The following is a 24,135-nucleotide window of genomic DNA, read 5'->3' as shown; positions in this document are numbered from 1 at the left end:
AGGCCTCTACTGCCACTTCCATCTACGACAGGGGTGGGCAATAATTGTTGAGGGGGGGCCCACTCCAAAATGTTGATAAGTGGACGAGGGCCGCACTTTTCTATGGAGAAGGGTGCAGGGTCTGGGATGGAAGCTGGATGCAGAAGGGAGTTTGAGGCAGGGCATATGGGTACAGGGGAGGGTGTGGGGTCTGAGAGGGTGTTTGGGTGAAGGAGGGAGTTGTTGTGACCTGGGGCAGGGGATTAGGGTGCAGGGGAGGGTGTGGGGTCTGAGAGGGTGTTTGAGTGAAGGAGGGAGTTGTTGTAACCTAGGGAAGGGGATTAGGGTGCAGGGGAGGGTCTGGGGTCTGAGAGGGTGTTTGGGTGAAGGAGGGCGTTGCTGTGACCTGGGGCAGGGGATTAGGGTGCAGGGGAGGGTGTGGGGTCTGAGAGGGTGTTTGGGTGAAGGAGGGCGTTGCTGTGACCTGGGGCAGGGGATTAGGGTGCAGGGGAGGGTGTGGGGTCTGAGAGGGTGTTTGAGTGAAGGAGGGAGTTGTTGTAACCTAGGGAAGGGGATTAGGGTGCAGGGGAGGGTCTGGGGTCTGAGAGGGTGTTTGGGTGAAGGAGGGGGTTGTTGTGACCTGGGGCAGGATATTGGGGTGCAGGGTCGGGGAGAGGGTTTGGGTGCCGGAGAGGGTTCTGGCCTGGGAGAGTTGTTTAGGAGGGGGTGAACGGTCTAGGAGCGAGTTGTGGGAGGGGATGCAGCGAATTTTGGTTTTTGACTTGGGGCACGTGGAGGTGGTGACCTGGGTCAGAGAGTTGGAGGGAGGGAGACGCTGGGGTGCCAGAGGCAGGCTCTGGCTGGGAGATGCTTACCGAGGCAGTTCTCAGCCGGCAGCCCTGCAGCACCCTCAGGCAAGTTCCCGTGTGGCTCGCTGCACTGTGGGGGAGGGTGGGGATGGGGCCTTCCACTCTGCCTTCACCCCCCAGCACAATCTCTCAAGCTCCTATTGGCCAGAACAGTGTCCCCACCCCCAGAACAGTCTTGCAGCTCCCACTGGCCAGTTTCTGACCAATAGGAGCTGAGAGACTGAACTGGGGGTGGAGCAGCGCATGAAGCTTCCCCCACTCCCAATCGGCACAGAGAGCCACATGGAGCAGCCAGCCGCTTTACGTGGCCTGGGATTGCTCTGGTGCAGGGCTGATTAAAAGGCTTGGCGGGCTGTGTCTTGCCCTCATTTTCAATGGTGATGGCAAACGGAAGATTTGATGCTTACCCTGGAAGGCGGAGGGTGCATTTCTATCTCCTCCCGACTGCTCCTGCTGTGTTGGGCTGGATTCATTGGCATTGCCTTGTGCAGCAGCCTGGCGAATAAAGGCACCACCTGGTTTTCTTTGGCACCCGCAATCAGAGCTGTTGTACTAAAGGAACGTAAAGCTTGGGACCAAAACCCATTTTACCTCTCTCAGCCACTTCCCGGGGTGCCGTAGAACACTACACCAGACACCTGAGAACAAGAGCCGTCTGTTCTTGCTTTATTGCCAGCTGGGACACTGCTCACATCTCTTTCTCTGCCAAACATTAAACCCCTGCCCTGCTGCTACTTAATGGAGCAAAGGGAAAGCCAGGGTTGCTGACAGGGAGGAGTAAAGGGGATAGCTGCCCTGAGCCCGGGGCCCTTTCAATCGCCACAGGTCTGGGTGGCACTAAGGGCGTGTCTAGACTACAGGGTTTTGTCAACAGAAGTGGACTTTTGTCAACAAAACTATACCTGCATCTACACTGCCACTGAGTTCTGTCGACATAATGTCAACAGAACTCAGCAGTTTTGTCAACGGCGGTAAACCTCATTCTACGAGGAATAATGCCTTTTGTCGATAGAGTTCTGTCGACAGAAGGCATTATTGCATCTACACGGTCATGTCGACAAAGCGTCTTGCTCTGTCGACAGAACTGGATGTAGTCTAGACGCTCTTTGTCAACAGAAGCTTTGTCGACAGTATCTGTCGACAAAACTTCTGTCGACAAAAGCCTGTAGTCTAGACGTACCCTAAGAGCCGGGGATGGGGGCTAGCTCTCAGCCCCGCCCTTTCTGCCCAAAGCCCCACTACTTCTGGGGACCCAGAGCAGAGCTCCACCCCCCACCTTGCTCAGGGCCGGGGGCGGAGCTTAGCTTTCACAAACATAAGGCACCACTGCCAAAGAAGAGCTCCCCACCTACATGAAGAGAAGCCGCCGGTTCCCGAACAGTAACTCCACCTCCAAACTAACCAACCTGTGCCTGTATCAGATCTATCAGGTCCTGGCCCATTCAGAGCCCTTTTCTAACCCTGAAGTGGCCCACCAAATTCCCTGGACTGCTGCCTCATGAGAACTGCTTCATTAACATCTTTAACCAATTCGTCTGGGGGCAGATCCCTTGCTGGCATCCGCTGCCACTGTTCCAGTGACTTCAACAGGAGTGTGGCAATGTATACTGGGTGAGGCTGTGCCTCTTGGTTTAACTTTTCGTTGGGGCTCCCACGGAAAATCCAATGGCAGGAGCTCTTGGGTCCCTTTGCACTCCACACCGGCCTGATCCTCCCAAGTAATGCAAGAGAAGCAACATGCATTAGTAACCGAGTAGGACTGGGCCCATCATGCTGCTACAATTCTGGGCTGCTGTAGCTCCCCCTGGATGAAGATGGACTGAGCACCTGCAGCCTAATTGCAGCTTCCAGTTGGGCAGACAAGGATGCGCAGTAAGCTCCGAGTGTTTCAATGGCTAATCTGAAAGACCTTTTCTAGAAAGGCCCCCTCCAATCTGGTTTGCAAAGCATGCCACGGGCTAGGGACTGCCTTTTTAAAAACCCACACTCCCTCTCTGCCTGCCTGCTCTCATCGTTGCTGGAATTGTCAACACCGTCTCCTTCTAGAATCTCCATCTCCAAACCAAAAGGCGTGCTTGAGAAAATTACCGTGCGTTTGTGATCAGAACCCGGTCATGGCCGCCAGTGTTCTCCAGAAAAGCACCACACAGATCAAATTTAAGTTGCTTTTTAAAGGTAGTTTATTCTATCTCCACCGCCCATCTGGGAATCTGCAATAGGCTATCATTATAAACTCCATACGAACCACCAGTTTTCCCAGCAGCCCCTAGATTTATTTTTGTAGAAACATTCCATGCAAGTCACTTGGCCAGCCTGACCAGTTCTGCTCAGACTGGCACTACTAACCACAATACCCAAGTTGTGGTTAAGGAGCAAATATACAGGACTGACAGAAATAAGAAAACATAGTTTGTAGCTGCTTTGGAACTTTATAAGTAATATGTTGCAGTAAATCCTTCCTTGAGGGTTATCCATTACCAAGAACAGTGATACATTTACAGTATTTTATTACCAACAACAAGTTATTGTGCAATTATAATTTCAGAGTAACCTTGATATGACTAGTGTAAAAGTAACTGTTTCTAATTACAGTCCCTGGTGGCCTTCTAAGGCAATTATAATTAAAGGGACACCACTCACTATTTAGATTTCATTCAATTATTTTTCAAAATCCAATATTAATAGAACTGTTTTCAGTATTTAGGTTTTGTTAAATTATATGAAGAAATCTCACAGTAATAAAAATGCGACGAGGAGTCCTGTGGCACCTTATAGACTAACAGATATATTGGAGCATAAGCTTTCGTGGGCAAAGACCCACTTCGTCAGATGCATGTAGTGGAAATTCCAGAGGCAGGTATAAATATACAGGCATAAGAAAAGAGTACCAATCAAGAGTAAGACTAGAGATAACGAGGTCAATTCAGTCACGGCAGATGAAGCCCACTTCTAGCAGCTGATGTGGAGATGTGAACACCAAGAGAGGAGAAACTGCTTTTGTAGTTGGCTAGCCATTCACAGTCTTTGTTTAATCCTAAACTGATGGTGTCAGATTTGCAGATGAACTGTAGCTCAGCAGTTTCTCTTTGAAGTCTGTTCTTGACTTTTTTTGTTGCAGGATGGCTACCTTTAAATCTGCTATTGTGTGTCCAGGGAGATTGAAGTGTTCTCCTACAGGTTTTTATATATTACCATTCCTGATATCTGATTTGTGTCCATTTATTCTTTTACGTAGGGACTGTCCAGTTTGGCTGATGTATATAGCAGAGGGTATGTCTACACTACCCTCATAGTTCGAACTAGGAGGGTAATGTAGGCATACCGCACTTGCAAATGAAGCCCGGGATTTGAATTTCCCAGGCTTCATTTGCATAAGCGGGGAGACGCCATTTTTAAAACCCTGCTGGTTCGAACCCCGTGCAGCGCGGCTACACGGGGCACGAACTAGGTAGTTCGAACTAGGCTTCCTAGTTCGAACTACCGTTACTCCTCATTCCACAAGGAATGAGGAAGCCTAGTCCGAACTACCTAGTTCGAGCCCCGTGTAGCCGCGCTGCACAGGGTTCGAACGAGCGGGGTTTTAAAAATGGCAGCGCCCTGCTTATGCAAATGAAGCCCGGGAAATTCAAATCCCGGGCTTCATTTGCAAGTGCGGTATGCCTACATTACCCTCCTAGTTCGAACTATGAGGGTAGTGTAGACATACCCTCTGCTATATACATCAGCCAAACTGGACAGTCCCTACGTAAAAGAATAAATGGACACAAATCAGATATCAGGAATGGTAATATATAAAAACCTATAGGAGAACACTTCAATCTCCCTGGACACACAATAGCAGATTTAAAAGTAGCCATCCTGCAACAAAAAAGTCAAGACCAGACTTCAAAGAGAAACTGCTGAGCTACAGTTCATCTGCAAATCTGACACCATCAGTTTAGGATTAAACAAAGACTGTGAATGGCTAGCCAACTACAAAAGCAGTTTCTCCTCTCTTGGTGTTCACACCTCCACATCAGCTACTAGAAGTGGGCCTCATCCTCCCTGACTGAATTGACCTCGTTATCTCTAGCCTTACTCTTGATTGGTACTCTTTTCTTATGCCTGTATATTTATACCTGCCTCTGGAATTTCCGCTACATGCATCTGACGAAGTGGGTCTTTGCCCACGAAAGCTTATGCTCCAATATATCTGTTAGTCTATAAGGTGCCACAGGACTCCTTGTTGCTTTTGCAAATTCAGACTAACACGGCCACCCCTCTGATACTTGAGTAATAAAAATGTTTTCATACCTTACAAATACAATGAAAAGTTTTTTGCTGGCTTTTTGTGAGAGAGACATGGAAACATACCTGTCCAATGTTGAGTCCTGGAGGACCTACTGTCTCAGCACGCCCATCTGTCTGTCTAGCCATTCTGCGCTCACCTCCAGCATATCTGAGCACTTTGGGACGCCTCGGCATTTTCCTTTGTCACATTTTCTGTTTCGCTGAATGAGATTACTGATGGCTTCCCTAAGAACTCGTTTTACAAAACGTACGGGCTAATTTCACCTGCCAGGACTCCTGGTAAGGTCAGGTCTCACTAATTCGTCTAACATGCCATTTAGAACAACCCCCTCCCTTTCTCCTTTTTGATGGCTTTTTGCACACACTGACTTAATGAAGGCCTCGCTTTTTAAAGGGAAACACACCCCTCCCATACAAGCCTATTCACCAAAAGTTTGATTACAACCCACAGCACTCGACATTTCTACTATTTTGTTTCCTTTTTACAGTTCACGAGTAAGCCCGTTAGTGCATCGGCCCACATCTTGCAAGGCAACAACCCCGGTGAACTACCTCCCTATAAGAATCCAATACTCTCAGTCAATCAATCCATCTACTGCATCATCTAGAGAGGGTCCTTTCAGTTTTACCCATGTAACCAAGGCTTACTCTGTGAGACACGTAGGGATGTTAAAATTAGATTAAGCAGCTAATCAAACAGTCGATGGAATGTCCATCGACTATTCAATTAGTCAATAAGGGCGCTTCCACTTTGAAACGTAGCAAGAACTGTTGCTACATTTCAAAGGTGTTCCGCCTTTGAAATGTACAAGATTGAAATGCGGTATGGAACCTGGGGCCAGTGGGAACTTTAAGTCCCCGCTGGCTCCAGGCTCCATGTGGCGCTGCCGTTTTGAAATATACAAGAGTCCCAGAGGGGACTCTTGTACATTTCGAAGGTGTAACGCCACCACTGCACCCCTGCCCCCACCCAGGGAGCTGCAAGGTAGCCTGCAGCAAGGGGGGGAGAAAGTGACTCGTCGACTAGTGTGTCGTCAGTCCAATAAGCTTTTGCTGATCAGAGAGTCGATTAGTCACTTACATCCCTAGTGACACGCTGCAGCCTTCCACTGAGAGCTCAAGGAGCCTGCCACAGTCTTGATTAAAAGAGCCAGGGCCTTTCCATCGCTGACTGTAGAAAACACAATATTTAAGACTCAGAAGTCCTTGACTTGATCCCCACTTGGGCCGACAACCCACACAGGTATGTCACACAGTTACATATAGTTAATTAAACCATTAAGATTTCTTACCACATGTTTTCTGTCATTTGTGGTATACATTTTTTAAAGTTATCTATGTGTTTGTATAACATGTAGCTCAAAGGGACTGTGGTCCAAAATACAAATAATAATAATGAACAGGCAAACACTCACATCAAAGGAATATTATTAATCTGAAATCAAGTCATTTTAAGAGCAGATAGTGTTTCCCGCCCTGAATCCCCTTGCTGGGCTTTGTGGTGTCACCATGTCTATTTCTTATGTTTTCTATCAATTTTTACAATGGATAGGGGGCAAGGATCAACATTCATGTCATGTCCCATGTCAGTACCTGGCCCGGGCCAGGGAAGCTAATGATCCAACCAGTGGACCAAATTCGGTGATGAATCCCGGTCACGTGCCTCCTAAAGCATGTTGCACATATACTACGAAGAAGACGTATGTGAGAAAGTTCAAAACAAATTACAGGGGAGAGTAGCTACTCAAGAGAAAGGCACAAATATTGTTCTCTAAGTTTACAACCCACAATAGCTCAACCATTTGGAGAAAAGCGTGATTTTCAAGCTGCCAATGTCCTTAAAATTATTTGCTCTTTAAACGTTAGCTCTGTAATTTACAACAAACTCCCCAGCCAGGGCAGAGGCATTGATTTTTATTGTACATTTTGCAAAAGTGCCACTTAGCGTCTCTCCATTATTTACCAAAGCATGTCTCATTTACTGTGTGGAAGAGGTAACCGTTAGATAAGGTACCACAAAACAAACAAAGACAAAAAATGAAAGCCAGCCATCCACGCAGCACGTTATCGGTCAGGCCTTTCTACGTATTAACTCTGTCATACAATGAAATCACTCATGGTGCAAGATCTTGCTTGTCATCAGAAGCCTCTTTTGACTGAAGCAGCTTCCCGCTCCCTGCCGTTAAAGGCCTTTCCCAACATGCATCTGTCACGGAGTATGGGGGAGTCACTGGGGTGTAGGGGAGTCACGGAGTATGATGGGAGTCACCCCCATCCGCAGCCAAATGTGACTCTCAGACAGCAGGTAGAACAGAGAGTAGCCAGACTTGTTGTTACAGGTACCAGGAGCAGTCAGTACGATCCATCTTGGGGATAGGGGGGCCAGAGCCAGGGCTCTGGGCCCTTGCCCGGCCCCCCACGCCAGCTAGACTCCCTTCTCCCTAAGCCAGCCAAAAAACTGAACTCTCACACCCAGCAACTGGTCTCAGCCCTCTAGGCAGCCCCTCCCACTCCTCTGTCCAGTTTCCTGGCCCCAAGGTGTTATCTGCTGTCACCTGGTCCTGAGGACGTGAGAGACTGAACATACTTCCACAGTGAGTCCTGCTCAGCATTCCCCTCCTCATCCAGATAGTGTTGGAGTGCCCATGGAAACTGAGGCAGGCAGGCACGCACACACACACAGACACACACACAGACACACACACACAGTTACTACAGCACAGCACAGCACAATCACATACAACACAACAGAGCAAACAGAGTGAATACAAAACAGAGTGAATACAGGGACTACAAGGGTGAATACAGTCCCCACTGCATCCCCTGGCTCTCTGAGGGGTGGACATGGCATGCGTGTGCACTGGCCCTGCCTAGAGAGCGTAATCCTCCAGGTCTGAGCAGAACCGAAGCAGCCAACGCTCTTTCTGGGGAGAAAGGAGAGGTCGGTAGGGCAAGTATCCATTCTTCAGGTGGGACCCCAGTGCATAATCTGGCTCCTGGCAATGAAATGGTGCTGCCGAATCTTTAGCTCTCTGAAATTTTGTAGCTACCAGCTATGCCAGGATCTCACAGAATTGTTCTTCCCTCTTGTCTTGAGAGGCTCCATCCCATTGTGGTTTATCTTTCTGTTTCATATCCATTCATTAGTCTTTAGTTTAGCGGTGGGGAAACTTTTTTAGGCCAGGAGCCCAGAAAAATCAGCCAGAGGCCAGACACAAGTGAGAAGCAACAAAACAAAACAAAACAAAAAACCCTCAGTGATGTGCAAGCCAGGGGGCCGCATGCAGCCCTTGGGTCTTAGGATCTTCACCTCACTTTAGCTCACCCGTGCCTTCCTCTCAGCCCACACAGAGACAGTGTACAACGTGCCCTCTCTCAGACCTATTCACGGAGCATACCACGGCTGCATCTCCCAACTAGAGAGCATGGCTCTTTAGCTCAAGCAGTAGACACATGTGCTTTTAGCTCAGGTGATCTCCAATTCAATTCAATCTCTGGAAACACAGACACGCACCATGTGTATCCACCGCCCGGAAGTTCTCTAGCCCTGTAGTATATCTTTCACACAGCTCTGTTGATGGAGGCCCTGCTTTAAATATAGACCAAATCCAACCCTGACGTTCATCATGCACCTCTTCACCTGCTGCTCTTTACGTGGCTGTATCTCAGCATCTTTTGGGAGCTGATCATGTCCACCTGGTTCCTTAAATCGGTGTTAGGAGAAGGGGCCAGACAGTCCCGTTTAATTAGACACACCCCAAGAGAATTAGAAGCGCAGCTAGCTCAAGACACTAAAACTAATAGCAAAAAAAAAAAAAGGAGAGAATTATTAGACATGTAGATGAACCGTTTTCTAGGGAAGAGTCAACACAGCTTTGTAAAGTGTGTGCGGGGGAGGGGCTGTTATATGAGCCAAAAGTGCTTCAGTCTCCACAAATGACCCTGTGGCACACTCCAAGGGGACTATGCTGATGTATCTATCAGTAGCTTTAAAAAAATAACATCACCATCAAGGACAGAAAACATGGAATAAGAAAAAGTTAACAGATGAACTGGTTCTGTGTAATACGACACACCTGTGTGGGTTGCTCTCCCAAGTGGGGAACAAAGCAAGGACTTCTGGATCTTAAATACGGCGTTTTCTACTGTTTGTGCAACAGGGCCTCTGCTTTTTTAACCAAGGCTGTAGCAGGCGCCCAAATCTCTATATATGGCCCAGGGAGACGGGACCTACCATGGCACAGCAGATGGCCTGCAATGAGGGCATGGAATTTTTAGCTTAAGGAGAAGTCAGAATGTGTGATGCCTTTGCATTATTCAAAGACACGCACCAATCTTATTATTTCTTTCCCCTTGTTCCTCAGTAGGGTCTATTTCAGCATCCATTGTTCTTGAGTATTGTTTTCCCTTTTCCCCCCGCCCCATGCCATCCCTCCTCTGTGCTAACATGCGATCTGAATACTAAAGAAAAGGAGAAAAGACTACAGCACCTTCCCCACATGAGATGAGCATAAAGCAGAGCTAATCATCTACCAGATCCCAATGGAAATAACTGAATGGTGACACGCTAAGAAAATATTTTGACCTCTGATCTCATTACTCAGGTCCCATGTAAGTCACGCTTCAAGCTATTCTTCTTGCCACGGGTGGGGTAACACTAATTAATACCAACAGCTAATCAAAGGACAGCTCGGATGTGCCAGGATAATTAGATATATATGCCCCCCAGAATAATTCATCTTCACAAAACCCAGCACCGCAGTTTCTGTAATAACACTGGAGCATAAACGACCAATTAAGAGACTGACTAACAGAGGAAGGACACAGTTTACCACAGGACGGAACGGCTTTTTGTCGCTGAAGGAACACTAGCAGATCCTCGAGGGTGTAAGCAGGTGTAACCCCCTTGACTCCCACTGATTTAGGCCACCTAACGATCTAGCCCTCACTGAACCTAGTGCAGAAATATAGGGCATGCTGGATACAGACCGAATGTCCTGAAACAAAAAGGACTTGACAAGGCGATGCCCAAGGGAAAAGGCAGGCTTTCTGAGAACAGGAGGGACGTATCAGGAAGGGAATCTGGAAAGGTTCCAGAGCAAATTAAAACGTAACTGGGAAGGGAGAAAAAGAACACGTTGTCGTAACTTATTTTACAGGCCACTCTGAGGTCTGCCGACGTTTCAAGGCACCGCACTTTTCCAGACGATTCTTTCTCAGCTCTGAAGTCGGGGCTGAATAGTCAGTATCAAGATCAGAAAAATACTTACTTGAAAATCGAACTGCGGCCGTTTGACTGGCCACGGCACCTAAGGAGCTCTGGGAGACGCAGGAGTAATTACCATCCGTGCCCGGCCTCTCGGGGTATTTGCTCTCCTTAGCAGCAGCCGGGGACGAGACGAGGAGCGAGCCATTGGGAAGCATGTGAAGGTGCTCCTGCTCCACTAATGGAAGCCCGTTCTTCCTCCATGTGATATTGATGAGCTGCTCGGCGGGAGCCAGGTTACAGTCCAACACCACGGCTTGGCTCGGCTCTAGGGTCACCTTCGCGGAGGCAGCGCTGCAGCTCAGCTCCAGAGACGACTCCTGCAACAGCTTCCCTGCTGGGAAAAGACGGGGGGCAATCAGGAGGGATGGGACTTTTCGCACATAACACAAACGTCTGCCCAGACGGAGGCCTGGCAGCCAACATGTCACTCCCGGGGGGCAGCCCTTCCGGTGTTTCTCTCCTGCACGGCTGAGCTGCCTCCCATGACACTGGGCTACAGACAGGACCTGCAGCATGGCCTCCAGGCTACGGGGCCAGTGCTGCAGACAGCCACTCTGCCTCCCAGGCTGCTACACCTGTGCTGAGCCAAGTGGCGATGGCGCCAACAGGAGGCCGCAGAGGTGGCAGGGACAGCGGCATCAGACAGACAGGGCAATGGGGAGCAAGCACCAGCCTCGGTCTCTCCCACCTGTCTCCCAGACACCCCATCCACTCACCCCAGCGATCCCTCCACCACAGCATCTAGCGATCCTAAATACCCCAGCACCCCCACACTCCCTTCAGCATCCCCCCATGCGATCCTATACTGCCAGACACCCATCTGCCTCCTCAAGCCAGTTGTCCAGTTCCTTACAGCCCCCTGTCCAATCCTTTGCCCTGCTAGAGGTAGGGATGTTCAAAAGCAGGTAACTGGGTAACCGTTGAAAATGTCAGCAGTTGCACACACCCGTAGCGAGGGGTGGCAGCCATCTCTGCAGGAACCGGTGCGTGCCGAGAGCTGGCTTTTAAGCTGGCTCCAAGTGCATATTGGCTCCCAGCCTGCTCCCAGGGAGCCAGCTGCCAACCCCGCTCCCAGGGAGCTGGCTGCTGCCCTAGGCTGCGTGTTCTAATGCAGAGCCCGCAGCAGGAAGCAGCAACCCGCTTCCCGGGAAAGAGGCAGGAGCCTGAATGTAACCGATACACCCAGGCTTCTCGTTACCCTGTGACACCCCTAGCTAGAGGGCAGGGTGTGTTGAGCATATGGAACATACACACCTAGGGTATGTCTGGATTACATGACTCTGCCAACAGAGGCATGTAATCTAGACATACCCCTAGTCGGTGTGGTTCACTGTCCCATGTAGAGGCCCTCGGACCACTTACGGCAAGAGATCAGAACGAGTGAGCTCTACAGCTTAAGCTGAGAGCCAGAGGCTCCAGGCTCGGTGCTGCCTGCAGGCGGTTACACATACACTGAAATGTATGGCTATGGACAAATTCTCTGCAAGTATGTAAATTAGTCAAGACATTAACATGAAATGTCACACCCAGAGCTGCACAAAGTCAGGCAGACACATCAGCAGGGTGATGTCCGGAGCCTCTGTCTGGCAGAAGTTGCGGATGCGCGACAGAGGATGGATCTCTTGATTATTATTTGTTCTGGTCATTCCCTCTGGGGCGCCGGGCATTGGCACTGGGCTCAATATGCCTTGGTCTGACACAGTGTGGCCGTTCTTATCGTCCTCCAAAATTAAAGAAAATCAGATTTTCCTAGCAACTTTAACTGCCTTATAAGACGTAACCGAGAAGGATAGCCCTGCAACAGCATTCTCTAGGATGGCTAAAAGCCTATCGAAAGTCTTTGATATTCTTAGCTCCTTTAATTAGATAGTGTAACCCTACCGATCTCAGCCTTATTAAGATCTGCAGAACTTTTCCATAAAGAAGAGAATTTTAGTCAAAAGTCTTTTGCTGAGAATGCCCAGCCATGCCGCTTAGCCTGGCTCCACAGAGGGAGCGGGGCTATTTTGGGTAGTCTACTTCCGGGGGGGAAGTCTGCGCAATGCAGAATTTTGCAGAAATTAATGGTTTGTGTGCCCAATCCCCGCCCCCCTCCCTTGCCACCAGAAATGGGTTGCAGTGCAGCTGGCTGCCTCTAGAGGCACCTGGACCAAGCAGAACGCAGCTGGCACACAGAAGACACTACAGGTGGGGAAGGAGCAGGGAGCAGAGAATTCTTAGCAGCTGCAGATCCCTGTACACAGGTCTGGGAGCCAGCAATAGGCTGTTTCTCTTTCTGGATCACTGGGCAGGAGGGGGACAGGTGTCTGGACTGGCAGGCGGGGCCTGACTGGGCTCTGGGGGGCAACTGGGGTGCAGATATCCGGGCTGGGGGTCCCCATAGCTGGGCTTGGGCTAGAGGGGGTTCGGGTGTATTGGCTGGGACATGGGAACATGTGGGGGGCATGTCGGGTTCATGGGCAGGTGTTATGGGTATCTGCCCCCTCCCCTGCTGGGCTTTTGGGAGGCAGACAAACAGGAAGTGGGTTGTCATAGGGGGTTCTTTAACTCTCTACTCCTGGGGGAATTGCTGTGTGTCTGTCCTGTTACAGATATACATGCTGACAGGTATGTTTGCTAAAACAAATCCCCATAATAAGGGAAACTGGCCTGACTGTGGAGTGTTACCCCAACAAATCCAATATGCAGAATTTTGAAACAGTGCGCCACCCGCAATGCAAAAAGTGCCCCGGGCTCTTACAATATTTACAATGCAGAGGGGCAGAGATCAGCTCGGTGCTGAGTCCAGCAACCCCTGTTCCGGGTGGACAGCCCTTTCTGCTGCAAACACGGGCTGGTGCTGAAGCAGCCTCTGGTCACAGCGGCCCTTGCTGCTGCACACAGGGGCTGCTTGGCATCAGCATCCCCTGTCTGCGGGAGGACCCAGCTCCCCACTGGGACCCTGAGGACAGGGGCTGCATTGCAGCAGCCTCCCCTATCCCTCCACCCTGATGCCTCCGGTACAGGCAGCAGGGGGGAGCAGGAGGCACCCTGGAGATGGTACTGAGGGAACTGGCTTTTAAGTCGGCTCCCCCCAGCACTGGCTCCTAATCCCCCCCGCCTCTTGCTACCTCTCATAGAGGTAGCAATGTGGGGGGGGGGGGGGGGCGCCACAGGGAGCATGGAGCCAGCAGGGACTAAAGCAGTCCCCGGTGGCCACATGTTCCCACTGCAGCCCCGCCGGGCTCTTGTACATTTCAAAGGCTGAAGCGCCGCAGTAGGAACTGGTGCAAGCAGGAACTGCTTCGATCCCCGCTCACACTATTTCACCGCTGCACCCCTGCTCCCCCCACGGAAATGGAGGCAGCAAGAGGGGGAAGCAACGAGTCACTACTCGACTATCTGATAAGCTTTGCTTGTTGGATAGTCGACTAGTCAACTAGCCACTTACATCCCTTTTTGACAAAGGACTTAATTTTTTGGCGCAAAATTCCCCCAGGAGTAGGCACTTATAAACCAAGCCCTAACTTCGAGGGTTTTCAGACCCCCCCTATCGAAGTAAGCACAAGAAAAGAAGTTCAGGTCCATAAGTGGATCCAGATGTAAATTGCCACGAAGTTCAGATCCAGGGGTCAGACCTAGGGATCTGATTCAGGCATGTCACTATTTCTAACAGAAAGGGCATTTTACATGTTTGCATGCAGAACTCCAACGCTGTGGGTCAACTGGTGAAAACTGAAGAGCAGGGCACCATGAAACAACCACCCCTCCATCACATGGATGGGAGAAAAATCAAATCTGGACAGCTGGACATGAGCAGTGCAGTCCTCAGCTGAGAACCAAATCTGTCTTCCAAAAAATTCATTCAGAGAGATCGAACATTAACAAGATCAAGGTCAAGGGCTGATTAGCAACAAATCAAGAGAGAAACACAGCAAGGGACAAGAAGGGTGAAAAAAGTTAAAAGTAGGAATATCTGTTTCCTGCTTTAATTAGTAACAAATAATGCAAGGCTTAGAGTTTACCATAACATAACTGCACAGTCAGAAGTGAACAAGCAACAGAAAAACGATCAAAATATCGGTGCCACTGTCTTCGCACTATAATCCCTTGATGACTCATGCGATTAGGGATGTAAATGGGTAACCAGTTAACCAGTTACCCAATCAGCATCACTCTTAATATGTGATGCTTACTGGGTAACAGTTTTCCGATACCCAGAAGCAGCCCCCTGCCCTTGGGCACAGGGCTGCTCCAGCCCCGCTGGGCCCCTGTGCAGAGCTGCCCACCCCCAGACCGGGCCAGAAGCAGCCACCCTGCGAGGGGCCAGGAGCCGGCAGTGCCTCACCCCCTCCTGCCCCTGCTAACCCCACCCCCCACCCCTCCACCGCCCCTTTACCAGTTAAACACTACATGTGACCAGTTCGCCAATTAAACAGGATTTTACACCCCTACCTGCAAGCACGTCTGAAAGTGCCGTATCTCCACTGCCGGCCAAAAGGAATAACTGCACACTGAGAAGCCAGCACCATGTCCTCTTACCAAGCTGATCGCAGCCTGCTTGCCGCACTGAGATGTTTGATCAGTTACCAGCAGGGAGACAGTGAACTTGAACAGGTCTTGGTCAGGAGGGTTTCCAAACCCACACACCCAATTCCACTTGCAAGAGAGTTCCACCTCTAACAACAATGCCTCAGCATTTCCTGAAATAATATGGTCATTAATAAAATGCATTTGCTATTACAGGTCTCCAGAGACACTAAGTCAATGTTAGCTGGCAGTGCTCCTTCCACACACCAGCAATTTCAATCTCCACTCTGCTAGAAGCATCACATCCACTCTTTTTATGGCTCCCCTCCAAATTATTTTGTCACTGCTCCAATCGACAATGTTTCCTGCCTCTCTAACGAGTTTATCAACACTGGATATGAACCACATGGCTCTCTGCCCGTCCCCTATCACAGAAAGCTACAGATTAATTTTATAGGAATTCAAACACTCTATTAAACCTGCTACTACCTACGGCTGATAAAAGGGCTGCCTTTTAAAAGAGCGCACTTTAAGCATGCAATTAGGGGCAATGACACGCAAAATTACCCAGGCAGGGGAATGGCATTGTTTCTAGGCAGGCAGTGGGAACTTCAGGTGCAACTGAAAAGAATGAATTTGCACTGCACAAGTGAACCGTTAATTTGGTGATTCCCCAGCTGTGCAGAAAACCTGTCCGCTTGCAGCTAGCTCAGGGCTAGGCATTCGTGTCCACAGAGGCCTGCTGATGTGCGGTCTCAACTCAGGCCAGGCCTATACTAGACGGGGAAGGTCGACTTAAGGTACGCAACTCCAGCTAGATAAATAACGTAGCTGGAGCCAACGTATCTTAAGCTGAGTTTGGAGCCGTCCTCACAATGAGAGGTCGATGGGAGCAAATGCTCCTGTCAGCTTCCCTTACTCCTTGCGACTCCAAGGAGTACTGGTGCCAATCAAGGACACACTCAGCGTTTGATTTAGCAGGTCTTTACTAGACCCACTTAATCAGAAGAACATAAGAATGGCCACACTGGGTCAGACCAAAGGTCCATCTAGCCCAGTGTCCTGTCTGCTGACACTGGCCAATGCCAGATGCCCCACAGGGAGTGAATCGGAACAGGTAATCATCAAGTGGCCTCTCTCCTGCCATCCATTTCCAGCCCTTGACAAACAGAGGCTAGGGAAACCATCCCTACCCATCCTGGCGAATAAGTATTGATGGACCTATCCTCCATGAATTTCTTTCATTCTTTTTTGAACCCTGTTAAAGTCCTGGTCTTCACAACCTCCTCTGGCAAGGAGTTCCACAAGTTGACTGTGCACTGCGTGAAGAAAAAAGTCGAACACCAGAAGATCAATCTCCAGCCCAGTAAGTATAGACATGGGCTCACACTCACAATCAGAGATGTTCTCTTCTATTACTCTCCTAGGCTACGTCTACACTGCAGCGCCATTTTCGGATACCAGAGGTATCCTGAAATAGCTATTCCATGTCTTTTAAGCGCACCCGTTATTTCAAAATATAATGGGCTTGCTATTCCAAAGTCCCTGTAAACCTCATTCCATGAGGAGTAAGGGACATTTCGGAATAGCGATTTATTTTGAAATAAGCGCCAAATTTCAATATAAGCTATTTTGAAATTAACTTGAAATAACCTACACAATTTGCGTAGCTCAGACTGTGTAGCTTATTTTGAGCTCTGGGTGCAGTGTAGACACACCCCTACAGATTATAATGGCTTCTCCTCCCACCCCCTTTTCATCCAAACAATGGCTTTTTGTAGCCAAGAAGAAAATTAACAGCGAGTTAAAAGGTTCTGATGATTAAGAAACTAATTTGCATCCAGCCTGAAAAATACATTTTTTAGTTCTTCAGACCTGGAGGAGAGCTCTGCTCGTGCCTCAGTTTACCTTCTGCCTTGCATCAAACCTACTACCCCACCTGGCATTTTCAGAGTACTGCATTTCTCTTATTACCCTAAAACACCACTTCCCGTGTAATATTCACTGCCTGTCCTGCCTGCGGTGTTTGGAGGACTGAAATCTGTGAAGTCTTTGAACACGGTCAGCAGGGTGTGTGTTCAGTATAGCACCAGTTATTAGCAGAGTAAAAGTGCCTACTCGTCTTTTCTCACAGAATGAAAACATGAGACACAGAGATTTGAGACTCAAGCAATACAAATCCAGTGGGGGCTCTCGACAAGGGTAAAGCCATTTGTTATCCCAATAAATACATGTCCGTGGATCAGACAGGAACAAACTGTTTCTCTTGTAGCTTCCTTGGGGCCAAAGTTCTACAAAATGCTGCCCACCCCCAACGCCCACCGAAGCCACTCAGTTGTGGCCATAGCATATTTCACAAGCTGTGCACAAGTACCTTGCATCCTGGGCCTTTTGATGGCTATGATTTATACTGTTTTCCCATGTTTTATTACTAACTAGAAGGTGAGACCCATCGTTAGCAAATATTTTTATGAACTCTAATCATAACAGTCATGACTTTTTTCTGACGAAAAACAAAAATAATGATTTAAATCCGTGTTTCTCAAAGTGATCCGTGGACCCTCTCTGAGAACGCTGCTACTGGGCCATTCTGGTTTGTTTACTCACTGGCTCCGGAGCGCCGGCGCCTCACAACTCCCTTTGGCTGTGGTTCGTCGTTTGAGAAACAGTGATTTAAAGCCATGGTTCCTAACCTTTTCGAGCATACGGACCTGTGACGGGCCGCCAGCGACCCGCACGGCCGACGGCTGGGGCCGCTGGGCTGCGGAAAGCGGCAGCGTGGCCCAAGCCCCTCCCACCAGCCCTGGCACGAGCGGGGGAAGCCGGCGGGGCCATGCTCAGTCCCTGCGGCTGCGCCGGCAGGGAACTGCTGGTCCCTCCCTGGGGGCCGCGCTGGGTGGAGCCATGCAGCCAGGTGGCTGCTCAGAATGCCGGCACACCGCCGGAAGGGGCGGAGCCCCGGGAGGCGTCCGGCGCAGCGGGCCATTTTAAAAAGGCTCGCCGCCAAAGAGGGAGGAGAACCCCCGACCCCAAGACGGACCCCGAACGACACCGAGGCCGGCAGTCAGCCCGGCCTCGGCCCAGGGGTTCCCGGGACAGCCACCGCAGCTTGCAGTCGACCAGCCCCGGCTCCGACGGGGATTAGACCCCTCTCCGCCGGCCTCGGAAGGAACGGCCCGGTAGGGAGCGGACCCGGCGGAGGGAGCGGACCCATGAGGCATCGCCGGAGCGACACCAGACCCGGACTCCTGAACCAGGGTAGGCTCCGGGAGACAGGACAACGGTGCAAAAGTACCTGGGAAGGGAGGAAGAAGCCCAGGGCGGGGCTCTTTTGGCGTCCGTGGGTAGACGGGTCACGGCAGGAGTGACCCCCGTCTACCGCGTCGGGGTGCGAGCAAGCCCTGACGCTGAGGGCCCCGGGCTGGGACCCGGAGAGAGGGTGGGACCGGATCCCCCTCCCTCATCCCTGAGGAGCATTCCGTCCTGGGCAGGCGACAGCCAAACAAGAGGAGGCTGGACTGTGGGCTCCGGCCCCACCCCTCAGGGACGGGTGATAACTGCAGGGTCCGCTGACCCCCCTCCCCTCCTGGAGGGGGGGGTGATCGCACCCAATTATCCGGGCTCACAAGCAGAGGCCCGAGACGGGATACTGGCGGAAAGAGGGCAAAGGGGTTCACCGAGCCCCCCTCTCGCTCTGGAGGGGGTGATCGTACCCCTCACAGGACCCCTTTTCAATCTGTTAAAATGTCATGGACCCCCCTCCGTAGGGGAGGGGAAAAAAAAGAAGAGGAAAGGAAAAGCAAGGGAAGAAAAAGAAAAGAAAAAGTAAGGATTGGGCCCACCACGGACTTTCCACAAACCTCCTGCAGTACTGACACAGACCATAGGTTGGGAACCACTGATTTAAACTTTTCACCCAGCATATTCTGGTGTAAAAAGTAGTGCATTCAGCTAACTTACGTGGCAGAATTGTTTATGCAAAATTTGATATCTGTAGGTAATCATGAAGTGTGACTATTTGCCACAAACAAACTCATCAAAATACAGAATAGATTTTACATTCCTCGTCGAAACAGCCGCCGCCCTAGACGTTAACCTGTTCAGACTACAATTCCCATGCTCTGAGCCATTCAGCCCCTCGACACAAGGACAAGTTTTACACTGAAATAGGGATGTGAACGACTCGTCAGCTATCTGATAAGCAAACGCTAATCGGATAGTCAACAGGCTAGTCCAGGGGTTCTCAAACGTGTGATACCGCGACCCCCCCCTCTCCATTGCTGCAACCAGCTTCTCACTTGCTTGCGACCCCCTTCTAAGTTGCTCACGACCCCCCAGGGAGTCAGAACCCACAGTTTGAGAAACGCTAGGCTAGTTGACTAGTCGCTTCCTCCTGCACTTGCTGCCTCTATCAGAAAGAGGCAGCAAGGGAGGGGAAGAGGAGGGAGTGCTTCAAAGCCTCAGCGCCACATGGAGCCTGGGGCCAGAGCCTGGGCTCCATGCAGTGTTGCCACTTTGAAATGCCACGAGCAGCCCAGGATCAGCAGCTAGCCCGGGCTGCACACGGTGTTGCAAAGCAGCAGCGCCAGGTGGTGCCTGGGGTCAGCGGTGTTGCTACACTTCAAAGGCAGAAGCACCTTATCGACTAATCGAAAAGTCAAAGCAAACTGCATCAACTATTCGATTAGCTGAATAATTGACATTTTACATCCCTACACTGAAATGCCTGCGGCACCCTTCCAGCGCACCCAGAAGCGTTACAGCTGTACGTAATCATGCACACGCCTCTCAGACATGCCTGGCATGGGAAACAGAAGGGGGACGTGGACCCTGGAAGGTGAACAGTAGAAACCATCCCCCCAAAAATGAAAAGTCTGTTTCTCACCCTAGCCTCGTGCACTTTCATCACCATTACCAGTAAGACCGGGGCACGCACGCAGGCGCACGTCCCCGCACCATCACCTTAAGAAGTGGGGGCGGAGGGGAGTTCAAACGTGACCATAGGCACAGGTCATTCTGGGGGCCAGCACTCACTCAAGCAGATCACCAAAGGCCTCGCTGACCTGAACGAGCAACACCAGAGGTCAGGATTTCACAAGAATAAGTGGCTGTTGGACAAGTTCCTGCATGTTTGGCGTTAACGAGCTAGTTCCCCCAGCGCTGAGCAAGCAAAACATCTTGTTCCCTCTCTTGGTCTCCCTGCAAATACAGGCATTGCAGACACTACGGGGGTCATTGTCAAAGGCATAAATGGGAGCCAAACACCCATTTCCCATTGAGTTCCATGGGGAAGCACCTTGCATCAAATCGCAGCAGCAGCCCAGCGTACAGAGAACACCGCTGGTAACAGAATATTGGCTCTTGTCCTGCACTCACAGCACTGTGCTCTGGTGATGAACTAATGCGCTCATATCACACACAACTAGTAGAATTTGCTGGGTCTGTCTTCTAGTCCAATTCGGGGAAACCGTGTTTCCCATCCCCTATGGGCGCCGCTGGGCTAATGCGATCTTATTACCCAGGAAGAAGGGCCGTACAGACCTGGGCACAATCTTGTGCAGGCCAGATTCTACATATATTTTAATAATATTTGCAGTCTCTTGTATTGATTCACATTTTATGTTCAGCTTATTTAGATAGCTAGATAGTCTCCATGCACAGTATTGGATCTGGATGTTTAATACTCCAGTCATCGGAAGAAGTGGGTTGTGCCCCTAAAGCTCATGAGACCATCTACGTGTTTTGTTAGACTTTAAGATGCTGCTAGATTATTTGTTGTTAAGTATTTTTTGATACTTTCTTATATAAATTAAACCCGAGGACACTAAAATGATGTAAACATGATGACAATACGCTAATGAAGTGGCCCTTAGTATACTGTGCCAAAGCAAGCCACAGGTCCTATGAAATGCTCTGATGGGCTGTCTACACTCCTGCATCCCAGCAGACAAAGCCCCCCCCAACTCAGTTAAAAACCACCCAGAATAGTTAACCACAGATGGCAGACAGCAGGGACGCTCCAGCCTGGGCTTTCTGTGGGCAGCAGGTGCTGTTCCAGGCCCACCATGCCGCAGCCGCGGAAGGTGGGGGCTGCTCCGGCCCCAGCTTGCTGCAGGAGGCGTGGACTGCTTCGGCCTAGTCCTACCATGCCGCGGGCAGCAGGGACTTCTCCAGCCCCAGCTCGCTGTGGGTGACAGGGGCTGCTCTGGCCAGCCTTGTTGTGCCACAGGCAAGGGAGTGAGGGCTCCAGTTAGCTGGAAAGCATATGCTCACTGGTTAACCAGTTACCTTTTAACATCTCTAATCCCAACCTGCCGCACCAGCATGGATATGCAGTGGGCCTCCTCACATGTGCGCTGTTCGCCATGCCAATGTCCAGGCCCTGAGAGAACACACAGGTGCTGGCCAAAGGCACATTTCGCACTGGCAACACCTGCAGACCTTGTCCTGCCATTAAAGTCCCACTGGCTCCAGAACAGGCCAGTCAGTAGTAGAGCCAAAGACAGGACACCATCAGCATCTCCAAGCGGTCCCAGCTCCGCCGTTATTCGATGGAGTTGCCTAGAGATACAGCTCTTGCTGACACACAGAGCAAAGGAGTGGAGAGGAAAGAACTGTAGCATCTGAAGGAAAGGGCTGGCAGAAGCCATATGGCCATATCTGAGCAGCTACAATTCATTAGCTGCGTTTCATTGGCATCCAAAATGTGCTTCACCACGGAGACAAGTAAAGTCCAGGCCTTCTCTCAAATTGCTTACAGTCTATGAATTAATAGCCCGGTTAGTGTCTGACCGTGATGAGTCCTAACGAGGAAGAATCTCTGCTCAGACACATGTGACAACTCACCATTGCTTAGCACTACGCATAGCACTTGACAACCCACATTCAGACCAGGGATGTGAAAGGTTAACAGGTAAGCATCATGTTTCATGGCAGGAGCAGCCCTTGTCCACAGCGGGCTCGGGGGAGAGGGGGCGCAGGCAGGGCTGCTCCAGCTAGGGACGTGAACGACTTGTCGACTAGTCAGCTATCCGGTAAGCAAATGCTTATCTGAGCGTCGACACCCTAGTCAACTAATCGCTCCCTCCACCCTTTTCTGCCTCTATAAGAAAGAGGCAGCAAGGGGAAGAGGAAGAGGAGGGGGTGCTTCTAAGCAGCAGCGCCGCATGGAGTCCAGGGTCAGCTGGGGATCCCGGGATCCATGCGGCGCTGCCACTTTGAAATGCCACGGGGAGCACGGAACCACCGCTTTCACCTTTGAAATGCAGCAACAACCCTGGGGCTATTGCTACACTTTCAAAGGTGGAAGCGCCCTTATCGACCAATTGAATAGTTGATGCAAATTGCATCGACTATTCGATTAGCCCATTAATATAAATTTAACATCACCTAGCTCCGGCTGGGCTGGAGCAGTCCCCGCCTTGGGGAGCGGACTGTTCCCGCCTAGCTGGGCTCCCCCTCCCCGCCATTCTCCCTTTAATCGGTTAACTGGATAAACATTACGTTTACCACCAATTAAACGGGCTTTTACACCCCTAAATCAGAACTGGTATAAGGACATGCAGCTCCATTGACTTCCACATGACTGCTGTGATAGCCATGTAACTGCACCTCTCTATAGTCACCTCATCCTCCCACCTGCCCCATTCATCTGCTGTTGCATTTTATCAAAACCCTGGATTGTGAGTTCCAGGGGGCAGGGACTTGGGGTTCATCTGCACAGTGCTAAGTACAATAGGGCTCTGTTTCCTGACTGAGTGCTAGGCACTTCTATGATAAAAATAATCATAATATGGTCCTAGATGTTCAAAGAACGATGCAAACATTAATGGACTGAAAGAGAAACCTCTCACCACATCTGGAGATGTAGCAGGAGGGCTGGTTCCATCATACATTAGTGTGCCCGACAACAAGATGAAAGTACTTTCAAGGAAAAGGATCACAACAGAGGAAAAACAAATGCAATCAAGGATTCTTAAATGTTGCCGACTATTTTCCATTTCTGTTTATTATTATGTACCGATGGAAAGAGATATGGCTGTTTAAACCCACATACCTAGCTACCTATCTGCTGGAGTTAATTTACTAATGAATCAAAACTGAAAAGAATTTACTAGCTAATAGAATGTGCTTTTAATATACAAACAATGGTTATTCCAGAATTATTTCTAATTAAGTGGACTCATGATTCAATAGTCACAAAGTCTCTCTAGATGCCAGCTGTCAAATGTTTTAACCGCAGAGTCGACACTTAGGCCAGGTATACACTAGACACAGCTGCTCAGCTCAAGTTACGTAACCCCAGCTACAGAGTCGGCTTACCTTAAGCCAAGCTTGGCAGCGTTCCCACAGTGGGAGACCAACAGGAGTTTCCCTTACTCCTCAGAAGAGCAGAAGTACCAGCCGCTGCTGGGGGCACCCTCTGAGTTCGATTTAGTGAGTCTTAACTAGACTTGCTAAATCAAACTCCAGAATATTGATCGTGGCAGCAGTGATCCTCTGAGGAGTCAAGATAAGGCCTTATGAATCATATTTACTTCTGAATTTAGAACTTGCTTGCTAGAATTGGCTCTTCTTAGCAGCATGATAATTTCAAGTGCAAATGTCCAGCATGACATAAAATATTCTACTTGCATGGACTTCCACATCCAGCACTGAGAACTTCTGGGACAGCACCATGAAGTGCTAAATTTAAAACAGCTTTTTAGACCACAGGGATACTCTGACCTTGCTACCCACTATCCACAAACTGCCTGAGAGTAATTAAGAACATCTTAAGATAACTTCTCAAGAACAAAACAAGAAAAGGTAGGTTTCTCCCATCAACTCCTGGTGGAGACCCTGTGGCAACTCACCCGAAGGTATGTCAACTCCAGCTATGGTATTCACGTAGCTGGAGCTGTGCACCTTAGGTCACCATTACCCCATAGTGTAGACCTGGCCTGAGTGAAATCTGTAGTTGTGTGCAGGGAACTTCTCCCAAGCATGTAAGTTAGCAGGGGAGAAAGCACAAAAGGTCTTGTTTGAAAATGTATCAAATGAAGGATGGAGGCTGGCAGCACAATCAATTGTTAGTGACATCAAGATGGTAGGCAGAGTGGAGACAGGGCATGAAAGGCCCTGAAAGTGACAAGCAGCAGCTTAAGCTACATGTGAAAGAAAAGGGGGAGCCAGGTGGAGAGATTCCAAGAGACAGGTGACGTGGTCAGAGTTGCATTC

General features: G+C 49.9%; 1 protein-coding gene across 4 annotated transcripts in view; it reads right to left on the bottom strand.

Annotated features, from left to right (window-relative positions):
- The window catches only part of IGDCC4 (immunoglobulin superfamily DCC subclass member 4), a 235,593-nt gene that overhangs the window by 145,064 nt on the left and 66,394 nt on the right, over window positions 1–24,135 (bottom strand). For 2 of the 4 annotated variants that reach the window (XM_075896896.1, XM_006129178.4), the window contains exon 2: window positions 10,409–10,741. In XM_075896896.1, coding sequence (XP_075753011.1) covers window positions 10,409–10,741 — 333 coding nt within the window. Of the gene's footprint in view, window positions 1–10,408; window positions 10,742–24,135 lie in introns of those variants that run through there. The other 2 variants (XM_075896895.1, XM_075896897.1) reach the window with 2 other exon arrangements.

Source organism: Pelodiscus sinensis, chromosome 14, assembly GCF_049634645.1.
Source record: "Pelodiscus sinensis isolate JC-2024 chromosome 14, ASM4963464v1, whole genome shotgun sequence".
Lineage (NCBI taxonomy): Eukaryota > Metazoa > Chordata > Testudines > Trionychidae > Pelodiscus > Pelodiscus sinensis.
This window is presented reverse-complemented; position numbering and strand designations above follow the sequence as displayed.